The sequence below is a fragment of the Oncorhynchus nerka genome, linkage group LG8, assembly GCF_034236695.1.
Source record: "Oncorhynchus nerka isolate Pitt River linkage group LG8, Oner_Uvic_2.0, whole genome shotgun sequence".
Lineage (NCBI taxonomy): Eukaryota > Metazoa > Chordata > Actinopteri > Salmoniformes > Salmonidae > Oncorhynchus > Oncorhynchus nerka.
Window position 1 is genome coordinate 39,013,319 of NC_088403.1, and position 23,188 is coordinate 39,036,506.

The 23,188-nt window shown below is 39.2% G+C and overlaps 1 protein-coding gene across 1 annotated transcript in view; it reads left to right on the forward strand.

The window, feature by feature from the left end:
* The window catches only part of LOC115133264 (ankyrin repeat and BTB/POZ domain-containing protein 3-A-like), a 75,156-nt gene extending 56,974 nt beyond the window's left edge, over positions 1-18,182 (forward strand). Inside the window, exons 7-12 of the mRNA XM_029666320.2 lie at positions 2,032-2,134; positions 3,124-3,226; positions 3,677-3,758; positions 3,997-4,065; positions 6,225-6,338; positions 12,782-18,182. Of these exons, the coding sequence (XP_029522180.2) occupies positions 2,032-2,134; positions 3,124-3,226; positions 3,677-3,758; positions 3,997-4,065; positions 6,225-6,338; positions 12,782-13,012 (702 nt within the window). The 3' untranslated portion in view covers positions 13,013-18,182. The remainder of the gene's footprint in view (positions 1-2,031; positions 2,135-3,123; positions 3,227-3,676; positions 3,759-3,996; positions 4,066-6,224; positions 6,339-12,781) is intronic.
* The last annotated feature ends 5,006 nt before the right edge of the window (positions 18,183-23,188 follow it).

The window sequence follows — 23,188 nt, forward strand, 5'->3', positions numbered from 1 at the left end:
TCCCGTTTTGTGTCCATGTGACCAGGAAAAATTCCAGTCACTAGTCCTGTGCAGTCTGACTTTTTCCTGTAGGTCACGTGGCCAGGAAAAACTTAGGGTCCTACCTCCTTTCATGGCACATGTTTCTATTAACATTTCTTGTTTTTCTTACCCATCACTTGCTTTTTTACAGTACAAATTCCAATATTGTCCTGTTGCAAGTCTGTCTCAATCATTTACTTTCTGACTTTTCTTAATTTGCATCTTCGTATGATATACTTTTTACATATATTTTTTCCCAATGTACATTACCAGTCAAAAGTTTGGACACACCAACTCATTCAAGGGTTTTTCTTTCTTTTTACTATTTTCTACATTGTAAGAATACCAAGTCCATATTTTGTCAAGAACTTCTCAAATAAGCAAAGAGAAACGACAGTTCAATTGAGATGGTTTGGGATGAGTTGGACCGTAGAGTGAAGGAAAAGCAGCCAACAAGTGCTCAGCATATGTGGGAACTCCTTCAAGACTGTTAGAAAAGCATTCCAGGTGAAGCTGGTTGAGAGAATGCCAAGAGTGTACAATGCTGTCATCAAGGCAAAGGTTAGCTACTTTGAAGAATGTCAAATATAAAACATGTTTTGATTTGTTTAGCACTTTTTTGGTTACTACATGATTCCATGTGTGTTATTTCATAAGTTTGATATCTTCACTATTATTCTACAATGTCGAATATAGTAAAAATAAAGAAAAACCCTTGAGTGATTAGGTGTGTCCAAACATTTGACTGGTATTGTATGTAGCAGCTTTGATATGTTCTTCAATCTGTATCATTATATTCATGCATGAATTGCAAAACATTCACCTCTATGGCCTTCTATTTAAAACTTCTTGTGACTCCCAAACCCGCATGCGGGAGCGTAAACTAATTAGCATGACGCAACGGCATAACGCCTGAACCTAATTAGCATAACGCAACGGACATAAATATCCCTAGAAAATATTCCTATTCATGAAAATCACAAATTAAATATATTGAGACACAGCTTAGCCTTTTGTTAATCACCCTGTCATCTCAGATTTTCAAAATATGCTTTACAGCCAAAGCTAGACAAGCATTTGTGTAAGTTTATCGATAGCCTAGCATAGCATTATGCCTTGCTAGCAGCAGGTAACCTTGTCACGAAAATCAGAAAAGCAATCAAATTAAATCGTTTACCTTTGATGAACTTCAGATGTTTTCACTCACGAGACTCCCAGGTAGACAGCCAAAGTTCATTTTTTCCACAAATATTATTTTTGTAGGCGAAATAGCTCCGTTTGTTCTTTACGTTTCGCTGAGAAATCGACCGGAAATTTCAGTCACGAAAATGGCAAAAAATATTCCAAATTAGCTCCGTAATATAGACAGAAACATGGCAAACGTTGTTTATAATCAATCCTCAAGGTGTTTTTCTAATATCTATTCGATAATATATCCGTCGGGACAATTAGTTATTCAGTAGGACCGATTGGAGTAATGGCTACCTCTGTATTTTATGCGAGAATCTGTCTCGGAGCCACCATGTGACCACTTACGCAATGTGGCCGCCTACGGCTATTCTTCAACAGAAATGCGTAAAACTACGTCACAATGCTGTAGACACCTTGGGGAATACGTAAAAAGCGTAAGCTCGTTGATGGCATATTCACAGCTGAATAGGGACTCATTGGAACGCAGCGCTTTCAAAACCTGGGGCACTTCCGGATTGGATTTTTCTCAGGCTTTCGCCTGCAACATCAGTTCTGTTATACTCACAGACAATATATTTACAGTTTTGGAAACGTTAGAGAGTTTTCTATCCAAAGCTGTCAATTATATGCATATTCTAGCATCTTGACAAAATGTCCCGTTTAAAACAGGAACGTTTTTTTTCCAAAAATGAAAATACTGCCCCTAGAGTTGCAACAGGTTTTAATAACTCTTCTTACAGCAGTACATAACTGCCCTTTTTCCAAACATTTCCCATGTCCATTTATGTCTTCTCATCTTCCTCTTTGCCTGGCCTGCAGAATGAGGTGATCAGCCAGCTGTCTGTGATTTTCTCCCAGTGCTATGGGCCCTTCCCTATCCCCAAACTCACTGAGATCAGGAGGAAGCAGACCTCGAGACTTGGTGAGCAAAGGAAGATGTTGCTCCTGAGTGGAAACGGTTTGCACCCACGCCATGCATGTTCAGAAAGGCAGCAGAAGCAACCGTTACTTGCCTCCCTCTTTGTGTTTGTGGTGCCTCTAAAATGTGCTTACATGTGATGGGATGGAGGAGTGGCCCTATAGAAATAATAATAATAATAAGTTATCTTCATTCATCTTTAACAGTGTAGAATGAAATGGAAGCTTGAAAACTAAAGCTTGAAAATTATTGTTCTGCTATACTGTACGTTGGCAGTTCAAGTTGTATTCCACACATTTGTGTTTGTGTCTCTAGCACAAACACAAATACATATAGATTTTGAATTATCGATGGGCTGGTGTTGATGTGTTCTAGTTACTTGACCTTGATCTAATATGTTCAGCGTTGTTAATAAAAGTCAGCATTTGCTACAATGTAATTTTGTAATTACACCTATAAAGGTCTTGAGGGTGTCATCAATAAATGAAAGCTTGCTTTGAGGATGAAGAATTAAGATGCTCTTTGGAACAGCAATGAGATGAGCGTAATTATTCCATTTGAAAAACAGTTTGCTAAATAGCTTCATTTAGGTTGCTCCCAAAGCTGCATGCTGTAGCTGAGTAGCTCAGTAGCTGATATTACCATACCATCTGTTAGATTCATATGAATACAGGAGGCTTCAATCCAGTAAAGCTTTGTGGTCATAGATATGCTTAGTTAGAATACTCTCTACGGGAGATTATGTGGGATGCCATTTAAGTATCCTGCTAGCATATCTGTCCAGCCTATGCCATTCTGAGTAATTAGTAAAATGTCACATGCAGGTCAAATTGGACAAGTAGTCAAGATGGATGAATACAAATTTATGTCAAATTTATTTCACAAATGTCTCTACATTTTCTTTGTTAAAAACTAACTGAGTAACAATAGAGATAAATATAACACAGTGTTAAAAGTGGACAAATATTGTAATTATCCTTCACTTCTTTCAGACCCCCACTTCCTCAACAACAAGGAGATGTCTGATGTAACGTTTCTGGTGGAAGAAAAACCCTTCTATGCACATAAAGTCCTGTTATTTACTGCTTCAGCCAGGTGATGAAAAATGCTTGAACATGATTATCTGTGAAATACTTGTATGTTGGAATTGAACAATAAAACATTTTTATTAAAAAAAATAGAGAAAAATAATGCTTGAACAATTAGAATGCCCCCAAACTATTTTTTCTAACAATGTTTTTTCAGAGGTGGTTATAAATCAATTATTTCACCCCCCATGCATGTTAGGTTATATATGTTCATAAGAGTGACAAAGACATGTCATATGCAAAAATTGGTGGGTAAACTGCTGATCGTTGTTGGCGGTGAATAAAGTAACGCTCCCTATACTTTCAATGCATTTTTCTGCAAAAGATGCTCATGCAAAATAGAAGAAGGTGTTTACCAGTACAGCACTGGTCACATGTCACTAATGCAGACTACGACATGCTCCTTTTGTTTTCTGACAACTTGTCTTCCCCACCTTTCTTTAATTATTTCATACAGGTTTAAATCCCTGCTCCAAAACAGACCAGCAGCAGAGAACACCTACATTGAGATCAGTCATGTCAAGTACAACATATTCCAGGTAGCCTACTGTATGTACTACTGTAACTAGGTTGCAGTAAATGGGTTAATAGTAATGTGTTCATAGTTCAACTGGGATTCGCACCACAGCAAAAACTAATTTAAAACTCTGGAGCTTTCTATATTTTTGAAATGCTTATACTGTATATAAGTATTACCCTACCAATACCAGTAATACCAGTTAGGCTGTTCCTAATGTGTTGAGAGGCTTGAGTCATAACAACATTCCTCTTTTACAGTTGGTCATGCAGTACCTGTATTGTGGAGGCACTGAGTCCTTGCACATCATGAATACTGAGATTATGGAGGTAAGAATGACTTTTTTTAATATACAGTGCCTTGCGAAAGTATTCTGCCCCCTTGAACTTTGCGACCTTTTTCCACATTTCAGGCTTCAAACATAAAGATATAAAACTGTATTTTTTGTGAAGAATCAACAACAAGTGGGACACAATCATGAAGTGGAATGACATTTATTGGATATTTCAAACTTTTTTAACAAATCAAAAACTGAAAAATTGGGCGTGCAAAATTATTCAGCCCCCTTAAGTTAATACTTTGTAGCGCCACCTTTTGCTGCGATTACAGCTGTAAGTCGCTTGGGGTATGTCTCTATCAGTTTTGCACATCGAGAGACTGAATTTTTTCCCATTCCTCCTTCCAAAACAGCTCGAGCTCAGTGAGGTTGGATGGAGAGCATTTGTGAACAGCAGTTTTCAGTTCTTTCCACAGATTCTCGATTGGATTCAGGTCTGGACTTTGACTTGGCCATTCTAACACCTGGATATGTTTATTTTTGAACCATTCCATTGTAGATTTTGCTTTATGTTTTGGATCATTGTCTTGTTGGAAGACAAATCTCCGTCCCAGTCTCAGGTCTTTTGCAGACTCTATCAGGTTTTCTTCCAGAATGGTCCTGTATTTGGCTCCATCCATCTTCCCATCAATTTTAACCATCTTCCCTGTCCCTGCTGAAGAAAAGCAGGCCCAAACCATGATGCTGCCACCACCATGTTTGACAGTGGGGATGGTGTGTTCAGGGTGATGAGCTGTGTTGCTTTTACGCCAAACATAACGTTTTGCATTGTTGCCAAAAAGTTCAATTTTGGTTTCATCTGACCAGAGCACCTTCTTCCACATGTTTGGTGTGTCTCCCAGGTGGCTTGTGGCAAACTTTAAACAACGGCTTTCTTCTTGCCACTCTTCCATAAAGGCCAGATTTGTGCAATATACGACTGATTGTTGTCCTATGGACAGAGTCTCCCACCTCAGCTGTAGATCTCTGCAGTTCATCCAGAGTGATCATGGGCCCCTTGGCTGCATCTCTGATCAGTCTTCTCCTTGTATGAGCTGAAAGTTTAGAGGGACGGCCAGGTCTTGGTAGATTTGCAGTGGTCTGATACTCCTTCCATTTCAATATTATCGCTTGCACAGTGCTCCTTGGGATGTTTAAAGCTTGGGAAATCTTTTTGTATCCAAATCCGGCTTTAAACTTCTTCACAACAGTATCTCGGACCTGCCTGGTGTGTTCCTTGTTCTTCATGATGCTCTCTGCGCTTTTAACGGACCTCTGAGACTATCACAGTGCAGGTGCATTTATACGGAGACTTGATTACACGCAGGTGGATTGTATTTATCATCATTAGTCATTTAGGTCAACATTGGATCATTCAGAGATCCTCACTGATCTTCTGGAGAGAGTTTGCTGCACTGAAAGTAAAGGGGCTGAATAATTTTGCACGCACAATTTTTCAGTTTTTGATTTGTTAAAAAGTTTGAAATATCCAATAAATGTCGTTCCACTTCATGATTGTGTCCCACTTGTTGTTGATTCTTCACAAAAAAATACAGTGTTATATCTTTATGTTTAAAGCCTGAAATGTGGCAAAAGGTCGCAAAGTTCAAGGGGGCCGAATACTTTCGCAAGGCACTGTATATTTTATTTCAATGACAATGCAGCCATACTTGTCACACAATAATTCTCAAACAATTACACTGACAGCCACACACAAGCCTAAGATCATCATGTGCAATGCCAAGCGTCGGCTGGAGTGGTGTAAATTTGGATTTGCCGGATGCAAGGATAACGCTACCTGCCCTAATGCATAGTGCCAACTGTAAAGTTTGGTGGAGGAGGAATAATAGCATGGGATGGTTTTTCATTGTTCTGGCTAGACCCCATAGTTCCAGTGAAGGGAAATACAATGGCATTCTATACGATTCTGTCCTTCCAACATTGTAACAACAGTTTGGGGAAGGCCCTTCCCTGTTTCAGCATGGCAACGCCCTGTGCACAAAGCGAGGTTCATTACAAAAATGTTTTTTGAGATCGGTGTGGAAGAACTTGACTGGCCTGCACAGAACTCTGACCTCAACCCCATCAAACATTTTTTCATGTCATTACCCAGAAAGTCCAACCCACTTCTCACTGTGTGTGTTTCTGCTCTCTTTTCCCTCTCTTCCACAGCTCCTGTCTGCAGCAAAATTCTTTCAACTAGAGGCCCTTCAACGACACTGTGAGATTATCTGCTCCAAGAACATTGCCGTGGAAACCTGTGTGGACATCTACAAACACGCTAAGGTGAGAGGAAATGGGAACAAGCCAACGTATACCGTTCAAAATGTTTTCTAAAATGAGTTGAAATTGAAAAAACATTTGGTGTTCACAGGTGTATTAGTTTGTTTTGAAACTGCACAGGACCAAGGGAAACATTTTTTTATTTAAATTGAGTCATAAGTCATTGAAGTCATAAATGTCCAAATTAATGTGGTTGGAGGCAAGTGATTCTTTAATCTCACCTGTGATAAGTGGCAGGTGCCTACAGGATAAAAATGGCCATATTTTGCTCCATTGCACATTTTAAAATTGTACATTTGTAACACATGAAGCTGTGGAAGAATAAAAGGTGCTAAGTTGAACCTAAAGGCTTCTTCGGTTTGTCCCCTTAGGGGAACCCTTTTTGGTGCAATGTAAAACCCTTTGCAGAGGGTTCTAGCTAAAACCTTGTACACCCAAGTTCTTCTCTGCAGCTGCCACTACAAAGTACACTGCTCAAAAAATAAAGGGAACACTAAAATAACACATCCTAGATGTGAATGAATTAAATATTCTTTACATAGTTGAAGGTGCTGACAACAAAATCACATAAAATATCAATGGAAATCATATTTATCAACCCATGGAGGTCTGGATTTGGAGTCACACTCAAAATTAAAGTGGAAAACCACACTACAGACTGATCCAACTTTGATGTAATGTCCTTAAAACAAGTCAAAATTAGGCTCAGTAGTGTGTGTGGCCTCCACGTGCCTGTATGACCTCCCTACAACGCGTGGGCGGATGGTGGCGAATGGTCTCCTGAGGGATCTCCTCCCAACTCCTGGACATTCTGTGGTGGATGGAGCGAGACATGATGTCCCAGATGTGCTCAATTGGATTCAGGTCTGGGGAACAGGCGGCCAGTCCATAGCATCAATGCCTTCCTATTGCAGGAACTGCTGACACACTCCAGCCACATGAGGTCTAACATTGTCTTGCATTAGGAGGAACCCAGGGCCAACCGCACCAGCATATGGTCTTACAAGAGGTCGGAGGATCTCATCTCGGTACCTAATGGCAGTCAGGCTACCTCTGGCGAGCACATGAAATGCCACCCCACACCATGACTGACCCACCGCCAAACCGGTCATGCTGGAGGATGTTGCAGGCAGCAGAACGTTCTCCAATCTTGGTGTTCTCTGGCAAATGCCAAACGTCCTGCACGGTGTTGGGCTGTAAGCACAACCCCCACCTGTGGACGACGGACCCTCATACCACCCTCATGGAGTCTGTTTCTGACCGTTTGAGCAGACACATGCACATTTGTGGCCTGCTGGAGGTCATTTTGCAGGGCTCTGGCAGTGCTCCTCCTGCTCCTCCTTGCACAAAGGCGGAGGTAGCGGTCCTGCTGCTGGGTTGTTGCCCTCCTACGGCCTCCTCCACGTCTCCTGATGTACTGGCCTGTCTCCTGGTAGCGCCTCCATGCTCTGGACACTACGCTGACAGGCACAGCAAACCTTCTTGCCACAGCTCGCATTGATGTGCCATCCTGGATGAGCTGCACTACCTGAGCCACTTGTGTGGGTTGTAGACTCCGTCTCATGCTACCACTAGAGTGAAAGCACCGCCAGCATTCAAAAGTGACCAAAACATCAGCCAGGAAGCATAGGAACTGAAAAGTGGTCTGTGGTCACCACCTGCAGAACCACTCCTTTTTTGGGGGGTGTCTTGCCAAATGCCTATAATTTCCACCTGTTGTCTATTCCATTTGCACAACAGCATGTGAAATCTATTGTCAATCAGGACAGTTTGATTTCACAGAAGTGTGATTGACTTGGAGTTACATTGTGTTGATTAAGTGTTCCCTTTATTTTTTTGAGCAGTGTATATTTTCTGTCATTTTACATTCCATTTCTGCAGGACAGTTGATAACCATGGCAATGAATGCTAAGAAGCCAACATTACTGAAACACAAATTCGTATCACTCTGTATTATCCAAGGCCTACTACTCCTCCTACTCACCCTTGAACCAAGGCCTACTACTTCTCCTACTCACCCTTGAACCATCATCCTATACTCTCTTCACTGACTCAGCATATGACACCTTCTGTTCTACTCTGACCCTGGCAATCTCAATCTCTCTCACACCGGACAATTCTGATCCCCAGCAACATGGACACCCCCACAATTGAGACACAGTTTTTCCACCAATACTACACATTCCTTTGTCCCATGCCCTCCTGCACACTTGACACATCTCTGCATTTCCCTCCTACACACTGCTGCAACAAATGTATACACATTGTGAAAGCCCTTCAAGATACAATGTTTTTGTTATAATGTCTTCATTTAACTTTTAGTGACATCACAAAATAGACATTAATCTTCCACATTCCATCTCTCATCATTACCAACATTCGGAGGATGAAAAATATTGTCCCGGTGTCCATTGTTTGATGTTGAAGTTCTTGGACCTCTTTATAAGGCACATAGACATGCTGATCACCCAAACTAGGCCCCAAAGTGAGTCGTCTGCTGCCTATGGTTTACGATCGAGTGAGGTATCATTAAACCCCCACATCCATCCTTCTTCCCCTCTGCGGGAGAGAGGGAGAGTGCTGTAGAGCTGATACATTGTAACCTGATCCTTTGGATCCTCACAGGATAGTCATGACAACCAGCATGGGTTATTTTACACCACTGGCCCTCTTCATTTTGTGAACTGCTTTGTGTCGTGAATTCCGTCTCATTCCATTTTCGACTACACATTCCAGGTAAATAACCCACACAGAACGTGACTTTTCCAGTCATGTTTGGTTTCACTGCATTCAACTGCTTTGTTTGTAACACAATCAAACGTGATGGGCCATTTCGCGGGACGTATTGACTGAACGAAACCGATTTGAAGACAACAAGTCATGACATCATTGTGCACCAATGATTTGCCCGCTGTTTCGTTGATTGACTGTCTTTTAACCCAATGACCCTCTGATCGTCTTAAAATCTAGCTGGGTAGATAGCCAATGAGCTGAGCTAAACGGCAATAGGCCATGTGTTTGTGTTGCAAGACGAACTCAAGCTCCAGCGTAAAGTGAGTCATTCGCTATTGAAGTTTCATACCGGAAGGAGAAACACATATTACGCATTGCATTGTTTGGTAAACGCGATTCAGCTGTTTATATATCAATCATTATGGCGACTAAGTCAGGGAAAGCTAAATCTAAGTCTAGATATACAGATGTACACACAATTTTAGAATAAATTGATTGCGAAGGTGAGGCAGAGATTGTTGTAGGACAATTCATTTAGCGATTGTGGAGGAATATTTTTTGAACGGGAGAGGACATCGTTTTGGACTGGTAAGTTCTTATCATGCTAATGCCCTTGTTTGAAATTAATAATAATATTATAATATTATTTGTGATTTTTTGTAAATTTTAGAAGCAATATATAAACATGTAATGTCATGAAATGTGAGATGCGTGTGTCTGCCGCCCCACCCCAACCCACATGAAATAGCCTATTTGAGGCTGTTGAGGGGAGGGCAGGCCCACACAACAATGGCCAAAGTGAAATGGAGACAGTAGATACAGCTGGTCTGTTGTAATATAATAAAGACAGTAAATCTAGCTGGTCTGTCATAATATAATAGAGACAGTAGATCTAGCTGAAATGTCATAATATAAAAGAGACAGTAGATCTAGCAGGTCATAATAATGTATTCAACCTTATGTTCCCTGTACTCTCTATATATATATATCTGTTTATTATATCTGTTGATAGAGGGCTCATATGTGAAACTATTCTAACTGAACATTTTCTTTCACAGTGACACTGACTCCGAATGGGAGTCTTATCCAGTGTCATGTGTGAATTTAAGTATGCTCTCTCTAATTCTCTCTTTCTCTCTATCGGAGGACCTGAGCTCTAGGACCATGCGTCGGGACTACCTGGCATGATGACTACTTGCTGTCCCCAGTCCACCTGGCCTTGCCGCTGTTCCAGTTTCAACTGTTCTGCCTGCGGCTTTGGAGCCCTAAACTGTTCATTTTTACTCTTGAGGTGCTGTCCTGTTGCACCCTCTACAACCACTGTGATCTCCACCCGGCACAGCCAGAAGAGGACTGGCCACCCCTCATAGCCTGGTTCCTCTCTAGGTTTCTTCCTAGGTTTTTGCCTTTCTATGGAGTTTTTACTAGCCAACATGCATTACTTGCTGTTTGGGGTTTTAGGCTGGGGCTATATCAATTGATTTGATTTGATAGAGGACTGAGGGTATTCCAAATATTGAAAGTGTGTAAATAGTTACCCATGTTATTTTGCAAATGTATATATTTATATATTTTATTTAATCAATAATAATTTTTTTCCCATTTATTTATTTTTTCATTTATTTTTCTAAAATTTTTTGGGGGGGGTTGTTAGAATACCATTTTGGTATTTTGTATATAGTTATTTGTTTCAAAATGTATACCTTCACCAATTTGGCCACTTGGGGAACATTTGGGCTACTTGTGTGGGACACCTGGGTGACTTCATGATAAATGTCATGTAGCACACTCATTTTGGAAGTTATCATTCTGAAACTTTGCACAAGTACTGCTGCCCTCTCATATGTTCACTGAAATTGTCCCCATCATCCTATCTGAATGTTTGTTTTATCTTGTTCATTTTAAAGATGATACAAAAAAAAAAAAAAAAAAACGTATGGTTTTTTTTCATTGTTTTATCTAAACCAGATATTTTTTTTGTTATATTCTCCAACATTCAATTCACATTTCCACAAACTTCAGAGTGTTTTCTTTCAAATGGTACCAAGAATATGCATATCCTTGGTTCTGTGCCTGAGCTACAGGCTGTTAGATTTGGGTATGTCTTCAAGCGGAATTGCACAAAGTAGGGGGGAGCTCTAAGAGGTTTTAAACCGACGTATAACACTTCTATTTTTATGAATGTTTAATTTGACTATTTCTGTATTTTGAATTTGGCGCTCTGCAATTTCCCGGACGGTCGTGTCCCACCTGCCCAATAGAAGTTAAAACATGCGCACATATCTTTTTAAATTCATCAGAATACTTTAACACTCCTGTTAAAGTTTAACCTCTAGCGACGAGCAATCCCGTATCCGGGAGCGTAATCATAGCCTCAAGCACGTTACCATAACGCAACGTTTCCTATTCATGAAAATCGCAAATGAAATGAAATAAATATATTGAAACACAAGCTTAGCCTTTTGTTAACAACATTGTCATCTCAGATTTTCAAAATATGCTTTTCAACCAAAGCTACACAAGCATTTGTGTAAGAGCATAGCATTTTCACAAAAACAAGAAAATCATTAAAATAAAATAATTTACCTTTGAAGAACTTCGAATGTTTTCAATGAGGAGACTCTCAGTTAGATAGCAAATGTTCATTTTTTCCCAAAATATTATTTGTGTAGGAGAAATCGCTCCGTTTTTTTTCATCACTTTTGGCTAAGAAAAAAAAACTAAAATTCATTCACTACAACGCCGAACTTTTTTCCAAATTAACTCCATAATATCAACAGAAACATGGCAAACGTTGTTTAGAATCATCCTCAAGGTGTTTTTCACATATCTATTCGATGATAAATCCTTCGTGGCAGTTGGGTTTCTCCTCAGTAGCTGGAGCTGGAGATTACGCAAGCACCTGGTAAATGTAGTCTCTTAGGGTCAATCTTCCAATGATATGCCTACAAATACGTCACAATGCTGCAGACACCTTGGGGAAAACGTGGAAAGGGTAAGCTGACTCCTAGCTCCTCCACAGCCATATAAGGAGTCATTGCCATGAGGCGGTTTCAAAAAATGCGGCACTTCCTGATTGTATTTTTATCTGGGTTTTTTCTGTAACATCAGTTCTGTGGCACTCACAGACAATATCTTTGCAGTTTTGGAAACGTCAGAGTGTTTTCTTTCCAAAGCTGTCAATTATATGCGTAGTCAAGCATCTTTTCGTGACAAAATATCTTGTTTAAAACGGGAACGTTTTTCATCCAAAAATTAGAAGAGTGCCCCCTACACTGAGGTAAACACTAATGCTTATTACTTCAAATAAATAAAAACATTTAATACAAATATTATTCAGATACAGAAGGGTTCTACGTAGAACCCTTCTTTCCTTTCAAATAATCCTTCTTGCCTTCCAATAATCATCAAATAACCATTTCTTCCTAAAAATGTTCTTCGGATGAAAAAGCTTCTATGCCTTACATAGAATCATTGTCCTCCAAATATGAGTCTTCTGATAAACGGTTCTTGGTAGAACCCTATCCCTCTGCAAAGATTTTGTAACCCTTTTTTCTAAGAGTGTACAGTAAAAGAGTATAAAACATAAGAAGGCAAGATAACCATGCATGATACAATGTGTATACATCAGACATAAAAAAAACACAAGTCATAGAGAGGGCATTGTGACAGAGTGAGTTAAGGTTCTGACTGTATCCTTATGCCCTGTTTAGTTCCTCTGTGCCAATGAGCTGGCGGTCTTCATCGAAGGCTACTTCCTGAAGAACATGGTGCTGCTGATTGAGGTGGAGGCTTTCAAACAACTACTGTACGAGATGCCTGTTACTGTGAGCCCCGGACCCTGCCTGAGCCCCATCTCCGATGTCCTCCATGACCTGGAGAAAACTCTAGCCACCCGCATCCAGTCAATTCACCTCTCCTCCTCCAAGGGCTCCATTGTGTGACCTCTCTGGGTTATTTAAACACACTTACAATCACCCAGTAATGTTACTGCAACATCCACTACCCCAGTTCATTCACCTGTCCCCTGATGTTAACATTTTCATAACATCCCTTTACTGCTATTTCAAACCCTGTCCATCTACCTGTCCACGCTAGAGAGTGCTGTTGGTTTATGTGACAGGTCTGGGTGCTTACGCTTTCACAACATTGCTGCAGAGTTACACTGCAGCGTCCAGCCATCTGACAGCTCCATTGTCTTCTCTTTGTTACAGGTTTGAACATTGTTGTAATACTTCTCTAACGTCACTACACCATCCAATACATACAGGAAATATTTAAAAAATGTATGACTTGTTACAGGCATATAATATGCCCATGATAATAAAATGTACAATTGTATTTCATATGAGATGCATACGTAGAATAGGTCCCTTTTGCTGAAAGAGTGGAATAACTTGTAGAATAAAAACTCTACTTTGAAAAATGAACTCATTCAGTGGTTAGTATCTGGTATAAGAGTTTACTTGGCTTTGTAATATTTTTGTTTGTATAATTGGGATGCAAATCTGTTTGGTGCCAGAGCAGGTGACTAAAGTAAAGGAAAAAATGTCAAACTTTAACTTTAACTAAACCAACCACAAAAAGTTCACTGTAAAAAAAATCTGGTTGTTTTTAAGGTAACTTAGTGGCAGCCAGTTACTGTAAAAAAAAAGACACAGTATGTTACTGTAAATTCCAAATAAACTTTGGTTTAATAGTATATTACTTTACATTTCAATAATGTACTGTTAAATCATTTTTCTTTTTTACATTAACGGTGTATTCTTGGAAGTGCATTGTAGCAATGATTTCAGAGTGATTTGAGAATGTAAACACATATGCCAACTCATTATCTTCATGTGTGGGACAGCATCTCACTCAGTCATCGATAAAGTATGCGCTGATGGAACATTTACACAACTGACCAATACTTCAGTGCTCCTTGAACTGTACTCCCAACAATCATTATCAATTTATGTTTGAAACATGGATGTTCAACTTAGACCAAACTTATGATATATTTATAAACAATGTCAATAATTTGCATGACACCTCTCAACTGTACTACCCTACTGTTGCGTTTCAGCAGAGCCAACCTCATAGACTACTTTGGAGGGAAGTGAAGAGTTTTCTAGCTATGACTAGCTATGACATACTGGCACTCTCGAGAAGGAAGGGTCTTCATGCTGTAATTGTGGGAAACAAGGTAAATATGTAATGAAAGTCAATTCTGTTGGTCGTTCTTTCTACAAACTAATGTACAGTATATTTAATTCACCTACAGTTGCTTGGATAACAGCATTGCTCTTGTTGGATGTGTTACCTGCCCAAACATTGTTCTTAAATGTTCAATTCTGGTAATGCAACACTGCATGTTAAATGTACAGTATGAATCTTTAGATTTTTCTGTTTAAGACTTTTTTTCGAAATGTGTGTGTCATGCAGATTGGTATAAGTGAGTAAAAGGTATTAGTCTCTGATATATGTAGGATTTCAAGCATGGGATGTTTTCCTTCTACACTGTGCAACTACTGATGCATTCCAAATAATCAAGGTTAAAAGGTGACACGGTAGTTCTTAGGTGATCCCCAAAATAGTTGATTGCCATGATAAGACATTGTCAAATCACGTGTAGATATTGAGATATACTGTATGTATAATATGCATAAGGTATTATGGTGCATGAAGTGGTAACACTTTTTTGGGGTAGTCCATCTGTAGATGCAAACTATCTGTTGATAAGCAACTCCTTGCTAAGGTTACGGTTAGGGTGAGGTTTAGAGTTAGGGTTAGTAGATAGTAATTTGAAACGTTGCTGATAGTCTGTAGATAGTCAGTCTGTAGAGCATCTACAGATGATCAAAATAAAGTGTTACCCATTAAGCAACATCCATCTATTAGATATCTATTTTCAATATAATTCCAGGGACATAGATTAATAAAATAGTTGCCGTGCAAGCAATGACATATAACACCATTTCAGATTGCTTTAAAGCCATATGTTTCAGCTTATTCTAAATCAACATGACCAGAGAGAATAGAGGGAGGAAACCACTAAACTGGCTTTGGGTCAAACAGGGCACAGTATGTCAGCCATTAAAATAAGATTTCTCCTTTTACCTATTAAAAAAGAACTGGGTGATATTTAATTTAGGTTATTGTTAACTCATACCATTTTAGCTGGAGCCTAAGGGTTGAATAGTGATTAAGTATTAATATTTGAGGACATTTAAAATGTGTAAATAGTTTAAAAAATGAATTATAATATTATTATTTTTCTACCCCATACACAGCACTGTTTTATTTCATGATTTTCCACTGTTACTTTGTTTAACAAAGTGAAAAATATTATAAAAAGATCTAAGGTCTTCAGATTTAGCTAATATTTTATATAGGGCAGTATTACGTCCCTGCAAAAATAGGGCTATTATTTAAAAAGGTCTTCTGTGACAAATGTTGGCATTTTTAGTGCACAAGCAAACCCCATCTACAGGGTCGTAAACCTGAGTAGCTTTGATGTATCTCATACTAAACAACTCAAAGTAACACTCTGGGAAGGGTATGTGACTTTTATGCTATGTTTATAACATCTGACATTCTGTTTCAAAGGATTTCCACATTCCCTAACACACCTGTACGTTCCAACTGACACAATGTTTTATGTAAAATTGCCATTGCATTTTCAAAACAAAGCTTTTTTCAACCATTTTATTTCAAAACAATTACAGTAAGGTACTTAATTGTTACCCAGAAATGATTTGATATTGACATAAAAATGGCTGTATTGGATCTTTAATCAATTTGCCGTGCACTGTGTGTGCAATTGTTATGACTAGATGGGCTCCTCACATGCTCATACTCAAAGACTTGGGGTTGGATTCAATCCGTATCGCGGAATATGTAGATTATAGCTTGATTTAATTTAAAGGCAGTGTAAATTTTAACGCAGATCTCCCGCGATACGGATTAAATTCAGACCTTGGTATGTGAGAAAAAGCTATTCGGATTGAATAGAGCCCCAAGTATTTGAGTCAAGGATGAGCATGTGAGGAGCCCATCTAGTCATAACAATTACACACACAGTGTGTATGTGTGTGTGCAATACATACAGTTGAAGTCGGAAGTTTACATACACTTAGGTTGGAGTCATTAAACTTGTTTTTCAACCACTCCACACATTTTTTGTTAACAAACTATAATTTTGGCAAGTCGGTTATCTACTTTGTGCATGACACAAGTAATTTTTCCAACAAATATTGTTTGCAGACCGATTATTTCACTTCACTATTATTCTACAATTTAGAAAATAGTACAAATAAAGAAAAACCCTGGAATGAGTAAATGTGTGCAAACCTTTGACTGTTACTGTATGTGACTCGTTTCTTGAAACTTGGCATATGTTGCACATCATTAGTTTACAGGAGAGGCATTTGAAGGTAAACATTTTTTAATCAAAATATTTTTAATTAACATTCCATCTGTAAATGCGATTAACATTTTTAAATTACGAGCCTAGTTGGTTTAACCACAGAAAAAGTCTTTCTGACACTGAACATTAGTCTAGGTGCGACAAAACTAGGGCCTGAAGGACTTGCCTTGTTGATAGTGTTGTTAATAAGGCAGAGCTTTTTAATGGACAGACTTATCCCCAGCTTAGCTACTGTTGTATCAATATGTTTCGACCATGACAGTTTACAATCCAGGGTTACTCCAAGCAGTTTAGTCACTTCAATTTTCTCAATTTCCACAGTATTCATTACTATATGTAGTTTAGGTTTAGGGTTTAGTGAATGATTTGTCCCAAATACAATGCTTTTAGTTTTGGAAACATTTAGAACTAACTTATTCCTTGCTACTCATTCCAAAACTAACTGCAGCTCTTTGTTATCTGTTGCAGCCATTTCAGTTGATGTAGTAAATGACGTGTATAGTGTTGAGTGATCTGCATATCAGAGTTGTGGACTCGCATCACATGACTTGGACTCGAGTCAGACTCGAGTCACAAATATGATGACTTGCAACTCAACTTTGACTTTAACACTAATGACCCTTGACTTGAACTTGAGCAATATGACTTGACCTGAATTGATACCCTCCCCAAGCCCAACTATTAAAAATTATGCTATTAAAAAAAGTGTGCAGTTCATCAACTCTTCATTTAACTTCTTGGTGACAGGGGGGCAGTATTGAGTAGCTTGGATGAATAAGGTGCCCAGAGTGCCTGCTACTCTGTCCCATATGCTAATATATGCATATTATTAGTAGTATTGTATAGAAAACACTCTGAAGTTTCTAAAACTGTTTGAATGATGGCTGTGAGTATAACAGAACTCATATGGCAGGTGAAAACCTGAGACAAATCCAACCAGGAAGTGGGAAATCTGAGGTTTGTAGTTTCTTTTAAAGCATACTGTTAGCTAGCTAGTTAACATTAGCTGTCTAGCTCTCTAGCTAATGTTACGTGTATCATATCGTCAATCAGATTTTTTAACATAATCCCTAGCTGTGTACTGTCACTTTCCATGTTGTCTGTTGTCTGTAGCTTGTGAGGTGTGGAAACACTTTGTTGCTTTTATGTATTTTGTCTTGTTGCTTTTTGTTCTATGTTGCTCTGTCTGTATGCTACGTCTTGCTTGTCCTATGTTGCTCTGTGTGTGCTCACTGCTCAATGATTGTCTGTGTTGTAATTGTTTTTAATAACCTGCACAGGGACTGCGGTTGAAAATGAGCCGTATGGCTAAAACCTCCACTTTTACTGAAACGTTGATTAAACACAATATTTATTCCATTCTAATGAGCCATTTACTTTGTTTGTAATGTTATCTTTTATTATTTCTTATTGTTGTTGCATTGTGGAGAATGAACCTGCAAGTACTCCCATCCTCTTGCTCTTTTGCACCCCAGCATCTCTACTTGCACATCATCATCTGCACATCTATCAATCACTCCAGTGTTAACGCTAAATTGTAATTATTTGGCCTCCATGGCCTATTTATTGCCTTACCTCCCTACTCTTCTACATTTGCATACACTGTACATAGATTTTTCTATTGTGTTATTGACTGTACCTTTGTTTATGTATAACTCTGTGTTGTTGTTTTTGTCACACTGCTTTGCTTTATCTTGGCTAGGTCGCAGTTGTAAATGTGAACTTGTTTTCAACTGGCCTACCTGGTTAAATAAAGGTGAAATAAAAAAATAAGGACGCATGTTGTTGGACGGTGTATACCATGTGTATCCCATATAAATTTGAAACTTGCTTCTATCCAGATGTATCTATCTTCATCCTCAGAATCTTCCCTTCTTATCAAATATAATATATGAACTGCCGTCTTGAGCATACAATCTTCTATTCTTCTACTCTTAACCCTTTCACACGTACCATCACACGGGTGTGATCGTTCTACAGTGGTCCCTGAAGTGTACGATCACACCCATGTGATTAGAACACTCATTTAGAATGCTCTTTAGAACGGCAGTTTCGAAAGACGCAAAAATTAGGGTTTGAGCTGGCCACACTTTTTTCAGAAACTATTTACACAAACACAGTCCTTACAAAGTTATGTCCAGAATGTCAGTAGTTTATTTTTTGGATGCAATGTTCAGATATTCACAGAAGTAAATATAGCGTAACTGTTGTGTTTTGTAGCCAAAACCAAATTCACAATTTCATAATAAGTTGTAAATTTATTATTTGCATGAAATAGTGAGAGACCAGTCTTAAAAACAAGTTCAGCATTTATTCTTGATGAGTACTGACCCAAAATACAAAGAACATTACATTTTAAAGAGAAGATAAAAATGACGTCATCAGTTCTCACACTTTCTCCGATCCACACAATAGCGCAGTGTCTTCAGGTCTGTCTCCTACTCCCCTCATAAAGCAAACATTCCAATCTGTCTAAAAGATATACTCTTCTCCACTAGTGGAACATCAAAGAACATTCTTATCTGTCTAAAGAGATATACCCTCCTTCTCCCTTAAACCCGCAAGGTACAGACAATTCATTCGTTTTAACTACATTTTCAGTCCTAGTTTAACTAAAAACCCATACATTTCATACCACAACATAATAGTATTAAAATAAATGGTTCTAATTTAAATGTATACATAATTAATCATTTCAACTATAATTTCCTCCAACAGTAACACAATCATCCTAACCGGAAAAATGTAGGCTACATTTGTCCTAGCGCTGAGGAAAGATTGACCCAACACAAGCAGTCATATTTTCTAACTCTCGGCTGACATAAACTACAATATGAATTAGCTAATAGCAATTACTATATATAATTAATCACATCACGGGTGAGCTCACCATTGATCGAAATAACTAGGTAAAACACTTTATAGAAATCGAAAGTAATCCGAAGATTACTTTCAGTGCGCAGCCATGCATTTTTTCATCACAGAAACCGAAGATAATAAGAGAGGACGAGATGAGTTTGGTCTGTTTATGTTGAAGGGGTGTGTCATCTACCGTCGTTCACATCCCACCATTAATTTCCGGAAGTCCTCAGAGATTTAGTGAACTCTTACTCACCTCATTTTGTTATAACATCTTTGGTCAAACAGACGTGAAACCCAGAATGCATTGTATGTCAACAAACATGGCTACACAGCTGGAATTAGCTTAGCTCATCATAATCAGTACAACCTTCAAAAAAGTATTTTACATACATAATATGTGCCCATTACAATCTGTTTAAGAATCGGAATGCATGATTTGTCACCTAGAATTGAAAACATGTGAATAAAACTGTAAATACACAAATAATTGCCACACAAAACATTTTCTGATAGTGATTTATTGATACAAGTGGCGCTTGCCGGCAGTCAACCATGTAACCTCCCACTCTGCGCCATTCAGTGTTGTTGTTTATGTATGTAGCTAGTGAGCTAAGCTGTAGCATTAACAATGTCTTTCAAAAGGAGACAACTCACAAATGTGGAAATTCTGGAGATTTTTTAAAATTCTGACAACGAGTCTGAGTATGGAAGTCAGGAATCAGATTCTGACAGTGACAGTGAGGAGCTGCCCCCCAACCTTGTAGCCATTGAGAACCCTGAATCTGAATATCCCTTGTCCACTGACGAAGTACCAGGTCCCTTTGAAGATGCTGGTGGTGATGGAGGCAGACCGACAGTGGATGATGTACAGGAGTTCTGTGGTAGCTGGAAGGCCACCAGTCATTTCACCCCTCCTCGCTCTGCTGTTTGCTTTGACGAGTCCCAGTCTGGAGTGCAACGCCCCTTGCCATTTCCAACTGAGGCAGAGTGCTTCAAGTTGTTTCTGACAGAGTAGCTGGTGGGAGACATAGTTGAGGTGAAAGAGTAATCTGGTTGATAGCCCATTCACTGCTCAATAGGGACGCATAGGAACGCAGCGCTTTCAAAACATGAGGCACTTCCGGATAGGATTTTTCTCAGGCTTTCGCCTGCAACATCAGTTCTGTTATACTCACAGACAATGTTTTTACAGTTTTGGAAACTTTAGAGTGTTTTCTATCCTAAGCTGTCAATTATATGCATATTCTAGCATCTTTTCCTGACAAAATATCCCGTTTACTACGGGAACGTTTTTTTTCCAAAAATGAAAATACTGCCCCCTAGTCACAACAGGATAAGAAGATATTTTTCCATCCGATCGACACTGCTGTCCTCAACGGCAGAATAGTTCACCGTCAACTAACAGGTGAGATGATTACTGAACAAGGTATTTTTGTAATTGGATGTACAGTTCACATACAAATCCATTATGCAATTATAGTGACAATATCTCACCCACCTACCCACTGCCTCATCATCCTCTAACCTTCCTCATCCTCCCCACTCCCTCATAGGTAAAGTAATTACCTACCAACCTCATGAGAGAGCTGCTCGGCGCCGATCCACTGGGGGTCGTCCTGCTGTAGACAATCCCCTACGCCTCACTGCACGGCATTTTCCCTGCAAAGTCCCTCAAACTGCTTCTCAAGGTAGTCACACACGGAGGCATTGCAAAGTCTGCCTGTCTGGCGCCGGGAGAAGTAAGCAGAGGAAGATGACAAAATACATGTGTTTAGCTTATGATACACCTCTATGTATTTCACCATGCTTTGAGGAGTATCACATGCTCAAGCATTATTGAGCACATCTGCAGCAATAAGTGACTGACTGACCTGACAGGTGACTTGACAGGTGACCAGCCATGATACTATGCTTTTAGAGATGGGGGTGGAAATGCAGTTGTTGTTCAGTCACTGCATGGATATTAAATATGGGTCATGCATATTCAGTTTTTTGTCCTCTAGTAAAACAAGTTGTTGAACCAACTACCAATACTGCAATAAAATAGATGAGTATTACATATTGGCATATGTGTTTTCTTGCTGTGTTTTCATCCAGTAAAACTGTCAAGGAGTGTACGTTACCATACAAAAGCTGTCCTCATTCTTCAGCTCCAAAGATGTCCAGCTCCAGTTATGATATTGGCAACTAAATGTTTGTGGTTTTCTGAAAGTACAGAATAAAGAGGAATTATTCATTAGAATACAATATAAGGATATAGCAATAAAACAATACTACAAAGAAGTAACATAATAAACACTGCTTTAAAAAATTGTTTATTGCATTGACAAAATCACAGATTATAACAGTTATAACACTAAGATACTAACTTTTGAGCTCCACAAGGGGGCAAGGCAGGGCAGAACAGAGCTATAAACCAAATAAACAAACCATGGTCATATTTTTTATTTATTTAACTAGGCAAGTAATTTAGAACCAATGATGGCCTACACCGGCCAAAATCAGACAACGCTAGGCCAATTGTGCGCCGCACTACAGGACTCCCAATCACAGCCAGCCTGGATTTGAACCAGGGTGTCTGTAGTGACGCCTCTAGCACTGAGATGTAGTGCCATAGACCGCTGCGCCACTTGGGAGTCATAAGGCCATGTAGCTTCAAAATACAACATAAGATAATACTTCTCTGACGCAATTAGCATTGTTTTACAGAGCTAATAGAAGAATGTGGTTACATAAGCACGATTGACTATAACACCGTAAAGGTTATAAAATGATTAACGTTACCTCACGTGTCCGCGGTGATAAAGAAAATACACAAATATATTATGCTCCATACATACAGTACGCTACAATAGAAATGTGGAATGGAAAATGTGAACACGTGTGCAGATCCTGTTCTGACGGGAGATGAGCGAATGTCTGCAGACGTGAACTGCACAAACAATTGGGAAGTGTCCGTGGCAGAAATGTCCCAAAAATGTAATTGTCCGCAAAAGTAAAAATGAATATTTTTATGTGAATGAATGAGGAGGCGGAACACACCTAAATTCAAACTGTTTTTAGAAAAAAAAAACTTGTCAGAAAATCATTTGAAAGTGAAGTTGAAACAACCTATAAATATAAACAGGCTGCATGCTGTAGTTTGAGGGCAGCGCGGATAAAATGTATGTATCAATCACATTCTGGAATGGAGAGAACATTCTAACATCACATGCATAAAAAAACTCACGCTGGGGTGACCGTTAGAGATATTTGGAAGTCACCCATGAAAGGGTTAAACCCTAAAATACTATTTCTATCCCTTTTTCAATCAAAATCCTAAATTGCATCATGCATCTTAGGTTTACTTGGCAGCTGGGTGCTGTTTGATCCAGAGCATTCTGGGAGGTTGGGCTGAGGTATGTCTGAATCAGAAAGGCTACAGGCTTTATCCGATTAGCAACCACCGGATCTGGGCTGCATCGAAAATGCCAGCCCTTTCCCTATATAGTGTACTACTTTTGACTAAGCCTCACAGGGCCCTGGTCAAAAGGAGTGCGCTATATCATTGAGCAGCCATGCCTGCTGGGTATTAAAAGCCCTGCTTTGAGTGAAACGCATGTATTCCTTATTGCTTCATCTCCTCATCATGCAGCTTACTTTTTCTCTCTTTCTTCTCTCCTATTGGTTCATCAGGAGGCCACTATTGGGGATCATCCCCTCAAGGCATTCCACTGCACTTCATCCACTTCAACAGGAATTCCTTGGAGCCCTTCGTAAATAAATGTCTTTGCTTTGGTCTTTCTGATGCGGTAGCTTATTGTCAGATGGGGTCTGATTTGTTGTGGCATAGTTGCATGTGCAGGCC